The following is a 19,391-nucleotide window of genomic DNA, read 5'->3' as shown; positions in this document are numbered from 1 at the left end:
ATAGCGAAGGAGTAAATGATGACACTGTGTACAAGGCAATGGGAGTCAGTAGTTCTGGCTTCCATTCCTGGATTTGCTGGTAGTGAATAGGTATGGAAGAATCTCCGGCTTCTTGCAGTTTGGTTTTTGTTCTATGAAAGAGAAATACTGTCAGAATTCTTCATCAGTATAAATAGTGGTTTTCACTCCTGGCAGTAACAAAACTAGTATTTAATCAGAGAAATCTTGAGATACTTGTTTTTTTATCTCTGTATTTCCTGGTACTGTAAATATGGGAATGTTCTAGAACTTTTATATTTTAAATAAAGCTGGCAGTATTTGGCCTCCAAATGTAGGCTAGATGGTCATGAGGAGAGACAGGAAGAGAGAATACTCCATGGAGACCTTGGAGTTTAATTTGCAGCTACACCACATTGAAATTAGCTTCAGTGGATGTGTGGAATGTAATTATACCTCTTAGTGTATATTGGTGCCTTGCAAGGAATGCCACAGTAATGAAATGAGCAAGGATCAGGCCTCAAACTGATACTAGAAGTAGGAACCCCCTAAAACAAAAAAAAAGTCTTTGGTAAAAAGAGGTATGTTGAGATGCCATCAGCCTAGCTGAGGTTTCTGTAAGGCAAGTTTGATTGCAGAGCAGTTTGTCACTGCTAGTAAGGGAAGGATAGCTGAGAGACTGGGAAGCTTGGGAGATAGGGTTTCAGTTCTACTCACCTGCAGACCTCCTGCTTGACTTCAGGGAGGAACAGAAAAATAATGTACTACTTTTGTTTCACTTCCCTGTTTGGAAAATGGGGATGTGCAATTTCCCTCCCACACAGGCATGCTGTGAAGAGAACTCTGCAAATGACTGATATGCTCTTGTACTGTGGAGATAAGGACCAGACAAACAGCAAGGGCCCAATTTATCCCTGTACAACCCATTTCAGACTCCTTACTTTCACCCTCCATCCTAACTCCCAGATTATGCATCAGATGATCAGTAGCCCCATGAGGTTTGTTAAATCTAGGAATTGCCCTGGAGTAGATCCAGTCCTGCTATGTCCTTGATTTCTCTTGAATACTTGTGTGTGTGGATGCTCCCCCACAGAGGGAGAGTTGTGAAGGACAGTTGATTCTGCTTTAAGCTGAGAGTGACTCACTGCAAAGCTTTTGTGCACAGCTGCCAGAAAATAGTTGCAGCACAATAGTGAATTTACCTCCGAACAGGAATCGCAGAACAGCTTCTGCACATAAAGGAGAGCTGGTGAATGTGTCCTGTTCAATACACAGGTCAGTTCTTGGTTGAGCTGCATGCCACATGGTAGCAGCCTGGGGAGTAGAATCTGGGAACAGGCTGCTTTGGAGAGACTAATATCTCCTGAGGTGCTTCCCACACTGCGAGAACCATGCGGCTAGATACAGAGGTGTCTTGAAGGATGTTTTGGAATTCCTTAGGATATTCTGGCTGCTAGTAAATGAGTAAGACTCTTCTGTGTATCTGCCTTTATAGAACAGCTTGTCCCAGGCTTTGAGAGGTGTCCCTCAGGGCATAGCCTGTGAAGTGCTATGGTGCCAAAGTGTCACTGTCCCTTTGGCACATGGTCTCTTCTCCCAGCATATGTTTTTTGTACTCTATCAGACATGAGAGGCCCCATAAAGTACAACATGACTTTCAAATCGGCATGATTGAGACAATCAAACTGGTTGCATAAGGTTAAGAGAAATCTTCATTAACCTCAAGTATCCCTCAGTAATGAATGCTGTGGATAAGAAAGCTTTTGAAGGCCAATAGCAAGCAGAACTTTGAGACTGATGGGCTGTATTTGGAATCAGTGTGTGGGGAGGGAGAACAAGAGCCAGGCCAAAGAGACAAACAGATGCTTGAGACAGGCATCTGAGAATGCTGACAAAATGCAGAGGTCAAAGGGAGCAGCAAGTCCAAGAGCGAGCTCTTGTCCCACCATGCTTACTCAATCACCAATGGATCTGAATTTTGTCATACTGGCGTTCATTTTCTGATTTTTTTTAAAATTTTTTTCCTCCCCTTATTGTGACCCTAAGGTGTGGCCATAACCACTCTGGATATGAAATGTGATTTCAACAAATAAAGGTGGGGTCCTATTAGAAGTTTGATAAGGCTCAAGTGACCTTACATGTACTAATGTAGAATTTTATGATATGAGATGCGTCTGGCTGCTTCAGAAACACTGCATGTACTGGCTGAGCTCAGAAAGACCATCCTTTAGAGACTGATAAATGGCAAAGTCTGCACAGAACTGTGGTACTCCTTGAATACTTAACTGTTTCTGAAGACCAAGGAGGGCTGCACACAGCCCCTTGGGTATTCAGGCATGCTGAATTATCTGTTGAGGGGTTCCATCTAACCCTGAAGTATTTTCCTTGCTTGTATGCAAAGTTGCCATCCTGGACCTTAGGAGAGCTCTACAGTTAACTGTCAGAAGTCCCAATACCCTTGTGATCCTGCCACAACTAGACAATGATGTAGAGGAGAGCAATTCTAATCCCTTCCAAATGGAGACTTTAAAAACTTTGTAGATCTCGGCAGTGTTGGCATACCCTGGCCTGAAAGCTCTGAGTTAGGAAAGCAGCTGCATTTCAGATGTAGATGCAGGCATGTCTGGCCGTCCAGCCTGATGGTGCCCATAAAGCTGCTCAGGGTCTGGCTCTAGCAGAGGAAAGCGCTGCAGGAGGCATGAGAGATTATTATCCTCATCATGAGAAAATGAGAAATGATCTTACTAATAAAATACATGTATTATATAAATAAAGAGAATTCTTATGCAATTTATTCTCTTCATGCACATGTTTGATTCTGTCACATGGAGTGTGTGTGTGTGCATTCATATTAGGCAGAATAATGGCCTTTCCAAAAAGATATTAGTGGGTTATTTTACTCTTGCTGCAGGTGGCATTAAGATGAGAGGCCTTGGCTATTGTGCTGTCAATTTGTTTAATGATTATTAGAGGAGCAGGTGATTTCTGTTAAAGGGAAGTGACAGGCTGTCCATTAGATATAGATGCATGTTTATTGGAAGCCTGGAGCAAGCAGCCTGGCTCATTTGCTTCCAAATTCCAGACCAATCTGTTTTATTTTGCACCTGGAAGGTTCAGAGCACAGTAAAAGTGGGAACTATTTACCAAGCAGGGGTAAGGGGACTGTTGCATTCATGCACATATATTCACTTCCATCCCAAATAGAGATTGCAGTGGGAAGGAGGCTGGGAGAATGCAGGCTGTAATACGTGTTTCTCAGTTTAATTCCTTAGCCTTCTTACCTTGATAGGCTTGGAACCAGAGAGAGATGACATAAGGATTTAATCTTCAAGTGCAAACCCTTTGTCTCTTCAATCTGTGTGTGTGTGTCTCCACATAATAGAAAGATGGGCGATTGCCTTTAGATACATTTATCCCAGTGTTCTGGGTCTGCTGGTAGCCAGCTGCTTCAGTGGAGATGTAAGGTCTCTCCACAGTGAACAATTACAGAAGAATCTACCCAAAGGAGACATTTATTTGTAGTCCCCACCAGCTATTGGTTTATGCTCTGAAGCAGCAGAATTTATCTTTCTCTTTAATCCGGTCTAATGTGACTGTGGATGTTCTCATTACCCAGACAGAAGTTTAATCCTTTCAGGAAATGTCTCCCCAGTTCAATGCCTCTGTTATCCTTCTTTCCTCTTAGTCAAACTGGTGCACATTAAAATCAAATCTTTCCTTTCACAGCTCTAATGTAATAAGCTTACCACTCCATCCACCCCCATTAACCAGATCTTCACTGGGATAGTGAGTCAGGGTCTGGTGTCTGCAGATCAAAGAGGATGCTGAAAAGTTGGAAGGGTTCATAAAAGAGCTATATAAATGATTCAGAGTCTGGGAAACATCTTTCTAGTGAAAGATGTAAGGAACTTGATCCATTTAGGCTATCAAAGAGGAAATAAAGAGGAGACTCCATTGCAAAGTGCAAGCTCAGATACAGGGAAGATGACTTCTTATAATACATGGCTCCACTAGCCAGCAGAAAAATATACAGTGAAATTTGGCTGGAAGGTCAGGATTCAGCTTTCATTGGAAGCTGGAGCTAGCACAAGAGTTGGAAAAAAGTACATATGTTTTCAAGGTAAGATGGTTAACCATTGGAAGAATTTACCATCAGAGTAACAAATTAGGAAAATCCAGAACATGAGCCTAATTTAGGAGATCTGTAACATGCTCTGATGAAAAGCATTATTTTATTCTACTGATTAGAGACTAAGCTAAATGATGTGTCACAGTGGGCACTGAACATTCCTCTTGGAGACAGCAGCTGAGCATCATGCTGTCGTGTTGCAGTGGCGTGGCTGCAGAAGGGAAGCAGCTTAAAACAGACTTCTATGCCAGAAAATTATGAAATCAGGTTCTTGGTGTCCTACTGAATTTCTTTGGGGCCTTAATTTTTCTCATTCAGTTTTCCTACCTGTAAATATTGATAGCACTGAGCTATTTCCCATCAGGAGACAGGTGTGGACATCCTCACATTCATGAAGCACTCTGAATATCAGTAACACTATTTTTGCACCAGAAATGAGCAGTACATGATGCCTGTTGGTGGATTTCTACTCTGTATTTAATTCCAAATGTGTACATCAGTGCAGCCTAAACTACAATTTAGTCAAATCAAAGAAAACAAAAGTCTGCTCTCTGTTGCATGCTCACTTTCCTGGTTTATGTATCTGTCGCTGCAAAGACAGGGCAGCGTGCTGCTGCATGCTAATAAATCACTTTCTTTTTGCAGCTCTGTACTCCTGCTGAGTGGTTGTGATTTGTGAATGACCTGTTTCTGCTCTGGGGACAGCTGGACTGAGAAATCAACTGGGAGTTACAGTGAGCTCATTTGCTTCCAGTCCTGGCTCACCAACAACGAATGGGCAAAGGCTGCCATCTTCAGTCAAAACCTCCTTACAGCAGTGGACGGGAGAAATTCAGAGAAGAGCTTGCACCACAGGAAGATGTGAGATAGAGCAGGGACCAGGTGGAAGATGTGTTAAGGAAGCACTAGATGTGGAGCAGAAGTTGCACTGACTGGTGTCGCATCCCTTTGTCACCTGGGTGAATTCCTGTCCCCAGACTACAGTCCTGCAGGTAAACACTTCATTACTGAAGTGGGGGTATCTGCAGAGTGAGGGAGATAAGGACTGCTCTCCTTAGTTCACAGGGAGAGTGAATCTTCTTTTCTCTGCTGCTTCTTCCTTTGGGAACTTATTTCAAATTCTTTCTGTCCTTGGCTCAGGCATCCTGGAGCCTTAGATGAGTTGATTGCAATTTTGTCATATTAGTCTCTATGAAAACACAAGTAATGACTCTTGTCAGCTGACAGGCTGTCCCCGGGACCACCCTCACCATTCAAAACACCTACTGTTTCCACTCACTCATAGTCCTCTCTGATGCTCAGCAAGGGAGGAAAGGGGAGGGCAGACATTGAATATTGCTTGCTTTAAAGGCTACAATAACGTATTCTTTGCCTCCCCACTAACTATTTGCTGGGCTTGTTATTTCACCATTCTTTTTCTGGTTTTTCTTTTTTCTTCTGGGCACATGTTTTTCCCAATTCAGGCAAAATCACTACTTCCATACTCAGCTGTCCTGATTGCATGAAGAGTCTGATTGCGTTATTCATCTGCAGCACTCATAAAAGACTTCAAAACTCTTGACTAGACCTAGTGCTTTTGATGATATTCTGCTTCAATAGAAAGGGGGAAAGATACTGTGTGATCTGGTGGCATCTGATCACTTTGCTACCCCACCAGCTGTGGATGGGACAGCTAGGCTTGCATGGTACAAGGTGAACTGTTGTTTTTACTGAGTAGTTTCTGGGAGATGGCTTGCTGTGCTGTTCTGCTTTGTTTTTCTCTTTGTCCAAGGGTGCAGTGATGCTGGGAAGCAAATTGGTTTTACATACTGGTATGCAAAGGTAGCCAAACTCCAAGGAAATGCTGCCACCTGTGGGCATGAGAGCACATTTATCCCAGCTTGGTTATTTTCGTATCACTAGAAACTCTGACTTAGCTTGTTAAAATTCTTCTGATTAAAAAGTTTATTAAACTAGAAAAAGAAAGAGGATAATCCAGTGAAATGAAGAGAGCAGGGGAAAGGTCACGCTGTACTTCACCGCTGACAACTGGGCAATTACAGAGGCAAAATACCAGGCTAAGTGCATCTTTGGTCTGACTCATCTGACCAGTCTTATTTTGCTTATTCTGTTATATTGCTATTGCAGCTGTTATCATCACATCTACTCTTTCAGTGCTAAGGCATCTTGCTTGTGTTTGGTTTTGAGGAGTAGAAGGACTCAATTGAAAAGTTGAGTGGAGATTCCCAAGGGAGTACTGCAATATGTGCATGTTGCAGCTCTTGAAAGGCAGCATGAAATGGGGTCTGAATGGATGAGTCTCGAGTGCTGTGTGTGAGACTTCACAGGTCTGTATTAAGCAACTTATGTTTATACAGTGACTGTATACAGTGAGAGCTAGCTTTATAAACTGAGATATTCCAGAGAGAAAGTACCTTGGTAATGTCACTAAAAAGATACAGTTCTAAATTAGAACCCCCATTCAAATCCTTCTGTTGCAGAGGGAGTCCCTCTCAGTATCCCAGCCTGTCGGTCTGACCAGTGCCGACATGATGCACAGTACTGGTACTGAGGTCACTGCAATGTCACAAGAGCAATGAGTATTCTAGAAGGTCAGGACCAAACAATTAAGGAAGCTGAGGAGGAAGAAGGCAGAACAAAGTGATTCCTAATATGGCAGGGAAATTTAAGCTCACCTGTGCACTGGCCTGTCAGTTGGCTTTTATTATACCATCTTTGTTTGTTTTCTTGGGAGGCCTGTTTACCATACTGGCTTTCAGGTTGGCTAGGGATGCATATGGGTTCAGCATAGAGAAGATCTGGAGGAAAAAGGTAAGGGCAAAATCTTTTTGAAATGGCTCATATTTTGCGTGTTGATGTGAGGATGCAAGAATGACATTTGGTATGGAAGGAGTACTAGCTTAGTATCTTTTGTTGTAGTGCACTAAACATGGCATGTTCAGGGAAAGTTTGGTTTACTTTCATCTTCTAGTTGATTACTTTAAGAGGTTAGTGCTTTTGAATGTTACTGTCTTTCCCCTTTTAAGAGGAGGGGATAACGTAGTTTTTACCAATGTAGATATTACTAGCTGCACAAACATATACATACAGAAACCTCAGCACCTACATATGCATATAGATAAACACAGATGCACACAAGAGCACTATAATGCTTGCCTTTTCAATCCACATTTGCATACAACCTCTGATTCTTAAGCACACGAGCTAATATGTGCAAACACACAGTATCTCATACACATAGATACTTAAACACCAAGGCAGAGTTCATAACAGAAATGAGGAATACGTGTACCTGGTGAAGCCGTCTCTCAAGACCATAACTCCCCACTCCGTAAACTGCAACTATTGGAAAAATTGTCTTGTTTTTCAGTATTTTAGAATAGCCTTTTCACATGGTCTGAACAGGCTGGATGAGGATGGGATTAAGCGTACTGAAAACAAATCCACCACCAAAAGATCTATGATTTTTTGACCCAGGTCCTCCCTGTGTGCATTGTGGAATTTTTGAGAAGGTATTAGTAGCTCCCAAGGATATCACCAGGATGGTTCATATGACATATCCAGGTCACTTATGTACCTGGTTACAATGTAATTTGCAGAGCTGAAGAGCTCTTTCCTTGTGTCACTTCAAGTTGCCTCCAACAACTGTCGCAGGCTGTTTCACTCCATCACTTCCAAGGGCAGGCTTGGCATTCTCATCACCTTACCTGGATTGTGTGGGCAGGAAATGAAGGGAACACCTGCGCTGCTGGCAAACTGTAGGCGTCTCTGTTTGCCAAAATGTTAAATTAATCTGATTCTCTGCTGTTCTTCTGGCTGCTGAGCAGAGGTGGGGTTTAGTTCTTACGTGTTACCTCTTTACAGGTTGTGGTGCCTGGGAAACTGAGTGTACAAGAAGAGGCCAGCACAGTATCTGACATTACAAGCAGCATTGGTCTTTCCCGCCGCCCCCCCCCCCCCCCCCCCCCCCCCCCTTCCCCCTGGTAGGTGTTTACAGGTTTTCTGCCACTGAATAATCTGTGTTAGTTATTTGTTACAGTTATTAATAGCTGTATCTGCAAGAAGGACAGAATCCTACCTCATAGCAAAAGCTAATCAGAATTAGCTGAAGCTATACAGTAAATCTAAGTCTTACCTGGGGCTGTTACTGGCATACATTAAAAGAGGTAACAGGCCATGTTAAAACAGAACATTGGAACTGAGATTTTCCAGGGTATATGCTAGGGAAATGTTTTACGTGGTCAAAACTAAGAAAATGAATTCACACCTGGCAGAAGACGGGAAAGGGTGGGGAGACTAGTAGAGAGGTGTTATTAGCAACAGAGCACACTTCCTTTCAGACTCAGGTTATGAGGCAATCACTTTAAGGGGATGAGAATCAATGTTCATTGGTGCAACCAGTAGAGAAGAAATGAGACTGCATCTGTGTATCACAGTATGTGTCTGCACAGCATGCCCTCAGCGAATTCCAGGAAGATAAGGCTTTCTGAAGCTTTTAGTAGCTTAGCTGAAGGAAAATATATTCCACCCCTCTTTTACTTTCAGTCCCCATTCAGATTTGGTCATGGCTGGATGCGTTGACTTTAGCCATCTTGGGAAACAGTGTCTGGCAAAGCCAAGGTTAACAATCCGTTTGCTTCTCTGTCAGGGCAGAGGTGTCTGGTGGCCACATAAAAGGAAACAAAGTTCAGTCTACTGGATAAGAGTCTTCTCTACGCAGGTAGAAATGATGCTATCAGCTCAAACATCTATGGGGTGTGTACTGGTAAGTAGATTGGTTAGCACAGATTTCCTCTTCTGATGCAGGTGGTGAGGCATATCTGTTCTTATGAGGACATCAAGTGAAAACACAAGTATATGTCTAGTTTTGCAGTTCATATGATCTAGGTCACTCTTTTTCCTAAATCAAATGTTTGGCCTGAGAAGATGATGTGGGAAGTTCCTAAGCAGGAAAAGTTACATAAAATGACTGAAACTCACCATGTGATGTCTCCCTAGATCTAGCTGTAGGCAGACTGCTGGGTCTGGCTTACACCATCTCCATCTTCTGGGTAATTGAATCACTTCTGAGTGATTCAGCCCTGATGACTTGCTTGGTGGCTTACTCTTTCAATGGGAACTGATTATAACAGTATCGGTGGTAATCATTTTTGTTATTTTGAATGCATGTCCAAAGGATTGAGAGTGCTGTCTTTATCCACCAAAAAAGGATATGCCAATGACACATCTCAGTGGAACTTAACTGCCTTTTTTTTTTTTTTTTTTTTTTTTTTAATCTGAGCATCCTTTTATATATTAGATTTTGGTGGCTGCAAGTGAATGAGCAACTAGTCACATGGGTTTGATTCCCTGGCCTTTCACAATGACAACCAGGGAACTGGAGTTACGTGATCAGCTGCATCTAGCCCTCAACAGTAGCAAATTAACATGACAGTGTTGACTTACATTGGTTGAGATTTTGGTTCATTGTGCATATGCCTAACTAAAATCTCTATCTTGGGATTGCTGCAGAGGGTAGGTAACTGAATTTTGTTCCTTCTGCCTCTCCTGTAAGTCACAGAAAAATAGAAAAAGTGATGTTTTAGATGTGTGCTTGTTTTAGATGGAAGCTGTGTTACTACCAGAGTAAGCTTCATAACATCCTCTTTGATGCCTGTGTTTTCAGGTGATACTGGTGTTTCTTCTGAATGTTGGTGCTCTCATCATTTATTTTGTCAATCTTGCTGAGTAAGTAGATTACTGATGTTTATCCAAAAAGCTTGTTTAAAAAAAATGTAGAAACAAATTGCCAAGCTGATGTGTTTTCTAAGAGCTGTTTTGTGGCCACAGATATGAGCCAGAGGAGCTTATGGGCACTGATATGTGACAGGCCCCTTTGAGCTCCATGGGTTGTCAGGTACATATTCCCCACTTCCTTTAAGATGCCAATACTTTACAGGGATTACAGATGCCAGAAGAGCATACCTTGGGCATAACTGCATGATAGCAGCAGCCTGAGTAGTGCATGGAACTACGCAATGCAGCCAGAAAGGAAAAATTGTGTTTTGTATCTTTTTGTTACAGCTGTTGAGGTTTCACTGTATGTAGGTTTTTTGTATGTATACCTTCCAGGCTGGATTTTCAGAACAACTGAGGGACAGATGTCCAGACCCTACAGCTCTTGAAAAGGGTCTGGCACCCATTTTGATACAGACATTTTCAAAAGCATTCAAAGCCCAGCTGTTGCTATTGACGTGTTTAGAGAATGCTAGACTTTTAATAAAGCTCACCACCCACTACCCAAAGCTCTTTTGAAAGTCTGGCCATCTATTTTTGGTACCTAAATGGGAATGGAGCTCTTCTGTAAAATCCAGCCTTTGGTAAACAATTTGATGGGAATAAAATAATGAGACTGAGTAGGAAAGCACACTGTAGCCTCTACCAGTCTTCACCTGAACACACATATTTTGTAGAATGTGCTCAGGGGTAAAAAGATATTAATATGTAAACCCCTTTGATTTAATATGCCAGAGCATTGTTCTCAGTTCTTTGCTTGGACTGGTGCACAACACTGGAAAAATAAAATGGAATCATAAAATGAAATAAATAAAATATAAAAGCTGTGGAGCACTGTGAACTGAATTCAGTCAGCAGAGGTAAACCTGAGAAGCAGAATTATACATCAAGAGCAATCCAATATTGTGTTTAATCCCAAGACATTATAAATCTGACAAACATCTAGGAATAGCTTCAGAAGGGAAAGAGTTGGTTTTTTAAGGAATAAACAGGCAGTTAATCTTATTTACACAGAGTTCTTTCCATGAATAGCATTACACCTGTAGGTGAGAGTAGATATTCATCTGGGCTGACCTATGGGACTAGTTTACTTTGTGTTTCTGCTTTCAAAATATCCCCTGCATGGGTGGAGGAAGAGGTGCCTCAGATGGCTCATAATTGATGTACCTAGCTTGCTGTCAGCCTAGTGTAGGCAGTATGTCAGCAAGCGAGTGTGAGAATGTGGCCTGTAATCTCTTCAGGCACTGTCAAACATCCGTTGTTGGACCAGGTGGTGCCAGTGGGAAAAGCTTATTCCCACAGCTTTCTACTGCCAGATTTTACCACTTGCATTAGTTTGCACCGTTACACTTTGTTTGAGCACTCTGTAAGTCTATTTCATGCAAGGTCAGTGAGGCTGGCCTAGAAAATTTAAATTGGTGCTGTAAGCTAACCTGGCAGACTTTGATGGAAACTACTCAGTGCTTCAACTACTCCCTTGGCAGTTAGAAGACCATGTTCAGAAGGGGTATAGTGAGAAAAAGCTATAGGAGCTCTCTCTTCTGCTGACTAAGCTGAATACAGAAGAGTATACTGGTCCGCAGGAGAAAGGTGAAACTGTTTTCCTGAAGAAGTCAACAGAAGGATTTGCGTAAGCGCTCTATAAATACATGAAACACAATGTTTCCAGCATATTTGCATGATAGATAAATAATGTCATAACATGCTTGCTAATGCTAATGAAAACCTGCTATTAACAGTCATTTATTCTGCCTAACTCACTGAGGAAGTAGAGATTTAAACTACACAAACTTGTGAATGCATCTAAATTTAGGTTTAGTGATTATTTCATAATAAAAACCCAGCTCAAATATCACTTTATAGCCACTCTGTTGTTTTTTGTTTTCTTTTTTTGCCCTTCCCTGCACTGACTGTGATGTCTGTTTCCCAATTAGAGCAGAGGAATTCAAGATCTCCTTTCCAGACAGCATCCTTTATGTAGATACAGGCTTCAATGCTTTCTTCCTCCTTTACTTTGGATTACGGGTAAGGGCACTTTATGGGAAATTTGAGTTAAAAATGAACTGTATTTGGGAGCAGTTTACCTGTGTGGATAGCAGGTGCTCTGTAGTATAATGTTTGATTGCCTTAGCTTAACTCAGAGCCACTCTGGTTTTTCACCTTTTCTTGTGATTACTTTATTTTCTCCCTTTGGAATCTGGTTATTTCCAGCGTTTCTGCAACATTTCCCAGCTCACACGTTAGCCTTGTCTGTCTTTCTCCAGGTCTTTAAACCACTGAACGAATTAGTCGGGTCTCTCTTCAGCTTCTCTTGAACAAACTGTATAGCTGTGTGCCATCTGTTGTTAAAATGACATTAGCTGCACCGATGTGAAATACATTTTGATTGTAGCTTTTGACATTAGAATTTTTGTCTAAGTCATTAGAAAACAGGATATTCCCTGTTATAGATTGATGTAATGAGGATGGGGTCTTGCCTGCCCTTTGGTTTTATAATTCATTGTTACTGATACTGCAGTACCACAGAGAAAGACACTGTAGAAAAAAGATGAAAGGGGCAGATGAGAAAGAGGGAGAGAAAGAGAGCATCATTATACTTTTGGGTCCCACCTATTTTGTGTTCTTGGGGCTCCAGTCCAAGCCTTTCTGAAACAAAACAGGAATGTTAAGAGTGTGTCCACAGAAGCCAAAACAATAGAGAAGGAAGCAGACTGCAAAAATGGGTCTCGGATTGCTGCCGCCTTGCTCTGATGAGACCCACAATCACACAGCACTGATGCTTTTTGATGTTATTCATCTTTAGTTTGTGGCAGCAGATGACAAGATGAGGTTCTGGCTTGAGCTGAATTCTCTTGTGGATTTCTTCACGATCCCTCCAGTTTTTGTTTCCTATTATTTAAAGAGGAATTGGCTTGGTAAGTAAAACTTGGGGATCTTGCTTTCCATCCATGTTGTTCTGCGTCTTAAATCAAGACTCCCTTCAAGTTTATTTTGATTTGCGGAGGCTTTGACCATCAGTATGAAAACTGTTCTTTGGGAGCAAAATTATGCCTTGTTGGCAAAAACTCCTTTCATTTTGAGGGGCTTGTAATTTACCCAAGTCTGTCTCCATTCTGTTTGTCTGTCTGCCTGGCTTTTAGTGTCTCAGCAATCACTGTACCTGACTAAGTGGATGAGGAGTTACCCATCAGGGAAGCAAAGATGGTACCCTGATTTCTGTGACTGGCTTTCTTGCATGCTCTGGGGTCTATAGTGTAGTGGACCTGTACATCACTTAAGCCTTCAGGTTACAGGTCAAAGGAACTGCAATTCTTAATTTTTCTCAGAATGCAAGGTCTCCTTTGAGGACATAGGTGGAAATCCAGTGACATAAAGGCTCTGAATACTGAGCAACGTTATCTTTTCTTGCCAGGTTTGAGGTAGGAGCCACTATAAATATGTGGAAAACCAAGCATGCATATTTAAACATACCTGAATACGTGGACACACCCCACTTCTAGACAGATTTTTTCTTCTCTGACTTTCTCACTTTTCTGCAGGTTTGCGTTTTTTGAGAGCACTTAGGTTGTTAGAACTTCCGCGAATACTGCAGTTCCTCAGGATCACAAAGAACAAGTAAGTTAAAGCCTTGCCAAGTACACTTGGAAGCCTAACATTCTCCCTGATGTGTGTATTTTTGCTGACTCGGGTAGTGAAGGAAAATAGTAGTGTTGCATATGGAAAAAAATGACTATCAATAATGTTGCACTGGAAATTACAAAAAATTTTATAACCATCAGCTCAGTGAAACTCTGGCAGTGGGGAAATGAGTGGAAATCATAAATGCAAGAAATCTTAAAGGTTTTAGAGATTGATAAATGTCAAAAATGGGATTATTTGACGTGTTGCCTATGATAGAAAGGGCTGGATGTAGGAAGATTTTTCTAATCCTAAATACTTCTTATGTAATCTTACACTCACTAGAGAAGAGTTTTGTTGAGTTGAGTGGGGTCATGTAGGAAATTTTAACTCTGGCAAAGGTTGTTACATTTTAAATGTCCTGGGAATTTTCCCTTTCTCTCTCCAGTTATTCAATCAAGCTCTCCAAGCTCTTTGCTATATTTATCAGCACCTGGCTCACAGCTGCAGGATTTATTCACCTGGTATGTATAATCCGTTACACCTCCTTCCTTCTTACCTTAAATCAGTATTGTCATGTGATCTTTTGGTATATGTTTTTTCATAACAAATGCAGCATTCTCTTAGGAGAGAACACATTTGTTGTACCAGGACAAAGCATGACTCAAGCCAGTGTAGTTTACTTGCATATGTTATCAAATGTGGTTCCATTGATGCAATAACCCTCTGATCGGCTGCCCGCCCCCGGTAATGAATCACTTCTGCAATAACTAAAATAGTGCTAATTTTTAAATGAAATAATTGTGAATTGGAGATGAACTGAAATCAAAACCAATTTAAACTTCTCTCTTCTTTTCTCTTTTTCCTGTCTCCGGGCAGGTGGAAAACAATGGAGATCCTTGGGTTCAGCCTGCAAATTCCCAGTCCCTCAGCTATTTCAAATGCATGTACCTAGTAATGATGACTATGTCCACTGTTGGTTATGGTGATGTTGTGGTTCAAACAACGTTGGGTCGAACCTTCATTATTTTCTTCATTATTGGTGGTTTGGTAAGAAACCTATATTTCTTTTCTGAAAATGGCAGCTGGGGACAGACAGTGAACAGCAGTGTCACCAAAAATTTGATATTAGCAGGGTTGCAGTGGGGATTAGACATCTATAAGGAAAGAGAGTTTTGACATTAAGTACTGGCATGGCTATAGAGTAATTTTCTCTTCTAAGAGTTGGCAGGGCTTCTAGTATTTCTTCCTGCGGCTGCAAATACTGGCAAGAGCCAAGATACTGGACAAAATTAATCCAAGGTATCAACGGCATAAATCCGTTATCACTACATCATACAGTTGTACATTCCTGCCAGTGATTTTAGGAATCCGAAGTAAATTTCCCATTGTTGTAAACTCTCACAAGTTAATTTATCCTGGTTAGGAGAGACAGAATTGGCTCTGAGAAAGATGATTTTTCTTGATGTCTTAGGTATTATTTGCAAACTTTATCCCTGAAGTTGTGGAAATTGTTGAAAGCCATAAAAATTACAAATCCTCCTATGAAGTGGTGAGTGGGAAAAAGTAAGTATGGTTGCTATTTGTCTTTGGAAAATAAAAATCAGGTCAGTGACTAGGCTGGGAACCAGCTCAGCAGAAATAATAAGCTAAATAAAGCTTCCTGTAGTAACTTAAATGATATCCCGAAACTTACTCTTGGTTGATCCTTACCTCAAGACTGAGTGAATAAACCTTGTCAGCAGCACTATTCAGCATCGGCTTTATTTCCAAAGGAAGAGAAGCTAGCTGACATGATAGCTTAACTTAGAGATTGAAGAGACCTCACTGGTAGTGGTGGTGTAGTTTGGTTTGGTTTTGTTGGGGGTTTTTTTGGTTTGGCGTTTTGGGTTTTGTTTTGGTTTGGTTTTTTGACCACTCACAGGATTGGGCAGGTACAACTTTAACCAGGTCTTATAAAGTTCCTTCTATGACTCTGTTTTTGGAATGTCTACCATTCACTGCTGCGAACACTTACAGTTCCTCTTCCTTTCCAAAATAACTCCTGAAGTACGTAGTCACAATCGATGAAATTTCCATCAAACCAAAAACACAAACTGTCTTCTGCATTACTGGGCTTAATATACTACAAGCAGGTGTGTAGTTTCATACAATGTCAGCTTTGCAACAACCATTGTACTGTTTCAAAGTGATAGATCTTGCTTGATCTCTTCCTGTAGCTATATTGTTGTCTGTGGTAATATCACTCTGGAGAGTGTCACTACATTCCTACGAGACTTTTTGCTTCAGGACAAGGGAAACGTTTGCACAGAAATCCTTTTTCTGGGAGAGTAAGTATCCTTATTTCTCTGAGATATTTCACTTTGATTCCCTGAACACTTAAGGGAAATGTAGGAGATCTGAAAGTAAAGGAAAGCAATGCTGTGTAACTAATTAATGGGAGTTACAAACCAAATTGTAGCAATGAAGCTTTCATGCTGGAATGTTCATGATAAAATGTTTTCTGTTGTGATCAATTAAAAAAAAAAAATGTTTCCCTGTAAATTGCATAGTAAGCTAGCTTTGCCAGATATACCCGACTTTAAGTCTTGCCAAGTCTGGCAATCAAATAGTTGTCAGCTGTCTCAATTTCCTATACATTTTTTCATCCTGGGGAGAAAATGTGTAACTTCCACTTGGTCATGCTGGTGTATAGCAAAGGGAGGAAAGTGAAGCCACTTTCCTGTGCCAAAAATATCAGGCCTTTCAACTGTCCTGTCAGATCCCCTCTTCTGCCTAGCTGAAGCTATTAGACATGTTTCTGAAAGCAGAAGCTTCAGAGGGAAGTGATTACTGGGAGCACAAACACAATTTTACCTTGGAATGCAGTGGAGGTGGGGCAAGAGGTGAGCAGAATATTATAGGCATCTCTTTTGAAATGCCATGACATTTTGAGAGAGCTGTTGAATTGAGGATGCATGGAAATGAGGTACAGGAATGGTTCAAAGACAGGAAAAAGTGCTTTAGAGGAAGAGATGTGGAGTTCAGTTTGTTTCGTGTAACAGGACGAATAGGATAGGGAGTTTGGCTCAATTGAAGTGCCGAAGTAGCTTCACAACCAGTATAAAAATGTTCTTTAATCTGGAAAAGATAGGCATAACAAAAGCTAATAACTAGAGTTAGAAGTCGAGCAAACTCAAGAAGCAAGGCATACATTTTCGAAAGTGAGAAGTGATTAATAATCACTGAAACAAACTGCTCAGAGAATGGGTGGATTTTCCAACTCCTGTCTTGGATACCTTCCTACAGGGCATGCTAAATTACTGGGATCAATGTAGGAATATCTTGATAAAGTATTGTACAGCTCACATAGGAGAAAATGTTACAGAAGTTCCTGGATGAGATACAGTTTGCACACATTGAATAGGAAAATAACACTTGAGTTAGAGAGAAAGTTGAAGTTCAGCAGTTTCATTTGAAAAGAAAATGCAGAATCAAGCCCTAGGAAGTGTCATTTCCTGACTCTCGTGGAGTAACAGTGAGCTGTAAAATTAGAGTTGCATGGATGGCTGTGGAATGATACTCATGAAAAAATAATGACAAGAGCAGAAGACAGGAAAAATCCAGGAAACATTTCCATGACTGTTAAGTTTTATAAAAGCTTGTTTTCATTAAAATCTAAACTATGTACTTTAACTGAGCTGCCAAAATCCCTGTAGCTTTTTTTAAACAGCAAGTAGTTATGGCAAATAGCTTCTCTGAGAAATGGAGACTTGTAGAGAATGTAATTATGAGAGATTGATGGATTTCCCCCCCCCCCCCCCCGTTGTTTGTATTGAATAGGTCTCTTCCTAGTCTGGAGCTGGAAGCTGTGTTCAAATGCTATTCAGCCTACACTACTTTCTTTTATGGCTCTGCACTAAACTCTGAAGATCTGAAGAGAGTTGGGGTAAGAACTTCATCATTTGCCCTTTCTTGTAGGTAAGCCAACCTTGTGAAAATCTTGTCCCTTATGAAAGGATGCTTGAGCTGCATTTACTCAATTCATGTTGAGATTTACACTTCAAGCAGCTCGGCTTATTTTAGTGGTACCTTTTGCATACCAACGTATCACTCATGGGAACTGAGAATGCAAGAGTCAAGCATAAGACTTTTCAGGCTATAAATTTTTCAAGGACTGAAGCAGGAAAAATAAAGGGGAAAGCCAAACTGTGATCATCTGGTTTTGAAAGAGGAATATTATGGAGTGCAGCATTTCTGGAAATTAAAAAATTGGAATAGCCCTTAGCTTAGAGCGTGCATCATATTTGAATCTCATGCATGGATGTCCAGAAAAGGAGAGACCTCGTGTTTTGAAATAGCGAAGACTCAGTAAAATATTCCAATAGAAGCAGAAGGAATGGACCTGGATTAAAGGGGGAAAAAAAAAAAACCCAACAACACTACCAACAAACAAAAAACCACCACTGGCTTTAACTTTAGTGTGGTTTCTATTTGTTAGTATCCTATCCGAAATACAGTGGTAGATCTTGACCCAGTTCCCAGCAGACTATAAAACCTCCACCATAAATGAAACTTTTTGTTGTTGTTAACGACTTCATTACACAGCCCTAGTATTGATTAGATGACTGAGACAGAGGTCTTCTGACCTGCCCAGATATTGACCCTTGAAGTGCTTCGGCTGGACTTTGCTGGGAAAGAATATAGCAAAGCTGCCTATTTTGTAACCTCTTCTAGGAAGATGTTAGCACTAGAAACTTAAAAATTTCATGTGTTCCAGCACTTTGAAAATAGAAATATGCTTTACATACTGTATGTTTGACTGAAGCTGCATCACTGTTGAAACGTTCAGGCATGTGTACAACTCCACGTAATAGGATCATGATGATCTTATGTTTTTAACTAAAGACGTGCCACTAAATCAGCTCGCTGTCGGAGATTGTTGTACTTCATATGGGGTTAAACCCTGATTTAACTCTTCTCTCCTGGGATACAGATGGAATCTGCGAATGCTTGTCTCATTCTAGCAGATGTTCACTCTCCACAACCTTATACTGAAGATACTTCCAATATCATGAGGTAGGATGAGATACTCCAGTGCTTTCATTCTCTATCTGATTGATATTAACAGTGACACAGATAGTGCTGCTGGCAGGGGAACATATTTGTCCTGTCACATTTTTTTCTGCCTGGAGAACTCTGAAAGCCAGCTGACTGCTTTCTGCTATGATTTTATCAGATGTGTTGAAGGATTGAGACAGGTAGCAGCTGTGCAGCCTTGCAACCCCATACAGAATATAATGTTACTAAATATGGTGTAATTACCTTCTTCAATATCCTGAATATTAGCAGTCAAGGAGTCTGGCTCCTTTACACCGGAGAGAGTTGCACACTACTGTCTGGTGCAGCTCTGCTGTCAGGTCTGACAATTCTACACCTCTTCGTACTGGGCAGACTTGAACTGGGGACTCCCTTAGTACTGCTGGATTGTGTGAATCTGATGGCATCATTAGCATACCCCAAAAACAATCCAGAAGTCCAAGTTCCAAATTGGATTATCTTTATTTTCTATTTGTTGGGCATCTACCAAAGTGGAGATACTAGTTTATGAATGAAATTTACAGGTGGAATTGGGGAAGCAAGTAATATTCATAGTTGTTGCTTTTCTTAGCTCTAGACTTTTAGTGAGATACAGGTATGATTCTTCACCCTGTGTCCAGGCCTTGCACCATGATCTTCAAATCTTTTGATGGTGACTGCCTTCCTCTCCAGATAGTGGAGTTGGATGTGCTTAAAGTGTAGAGGTCCCAGATATGGGCATTGGGTCATATGCCATTCTTTGTCACTACTCTCCAGTTGCTGTCTGCCAGAGTAAACTAGTCTGACTTGAAAA

General features: G+C 41.0%; 1 protein-coding gene across 2 annotated transcripts in view; it reads left to right on the top strand.

Moving 5' to 3' along the window:
* KCNU1 (potassium calcium-activated channel subfamily U member 1) overlaps positions 1-19,391 on the top strand; it is an 86,068-nt gene that overhangs the window by 24,264 nt on the left and 42,413 nt on the right. The window contains exons 3-14 of one of the 2 annotated variants that reach the window (XM_050910215.1): positions 4,772-5,118; positions 8,775-8,891; positions 9,792-9,853; positions 11,836-11,926; positions 12,705-12,816; positions 13,441-13,516; positions 13,968-14,043; positions 14,399-14,569; positions 14,994-15,085; positions 15,739-15,849; positions 17,342-17,447; positions 18,495-18,577. In XM_050910215.1, coding sequence (XP_050766172.1) covers positions 8,853-8,891; positions 9,792-9,853; positions 11,836-11,926; positions 12,705-12,816; positions 13,441-13,516; positions 13,968-14,043; positions 14,399-14,569; positions 14,994-15,085; positions 15,739-15,849; positions 17,342-17,447; positions 18,495-18,577 — 1,019 coding nt within the window. In that variant the 5' untranslated portion in view covers positions 4,772-5,118; positions 8,775-8,852. The remainder of the gene's footprint in view (positions 1-4,771; positions 5,119-8,774; positions 8,892-9,791; positions 9,854-11,835; positions 11,927-12,704; positions 12,817-13,440; positions 13,517-13,967; positions 14,044-14,398; positions 14,570-14,993; positions 15,086-15,738; positions 15,850-17,341; positions 17,448-18,494; positions 18,578-19,391) is intronic. The other variant, XR_007767648.1, reaches the window with a different exon arrangement.

This window comes from Gymnogyps californianus, chromosome 23, assembly GCF_018139145.2.
Source record: "Gymnogyps californianus isolate 813 chromosome 23, ASM1813914v2, whole genome shotgun sequence".
NCBI classification, from domain to species: Eukaryota; Metazoa; Chordata; class Aves; order Accipitriformes; family Cathartidae; genus Gymnogyps; species Gymnogyps californianus.
Note: the sequence above shows the minus strand (reverse complement) of the source record. Positions and strands in the feature narration are given on the sequence as shown.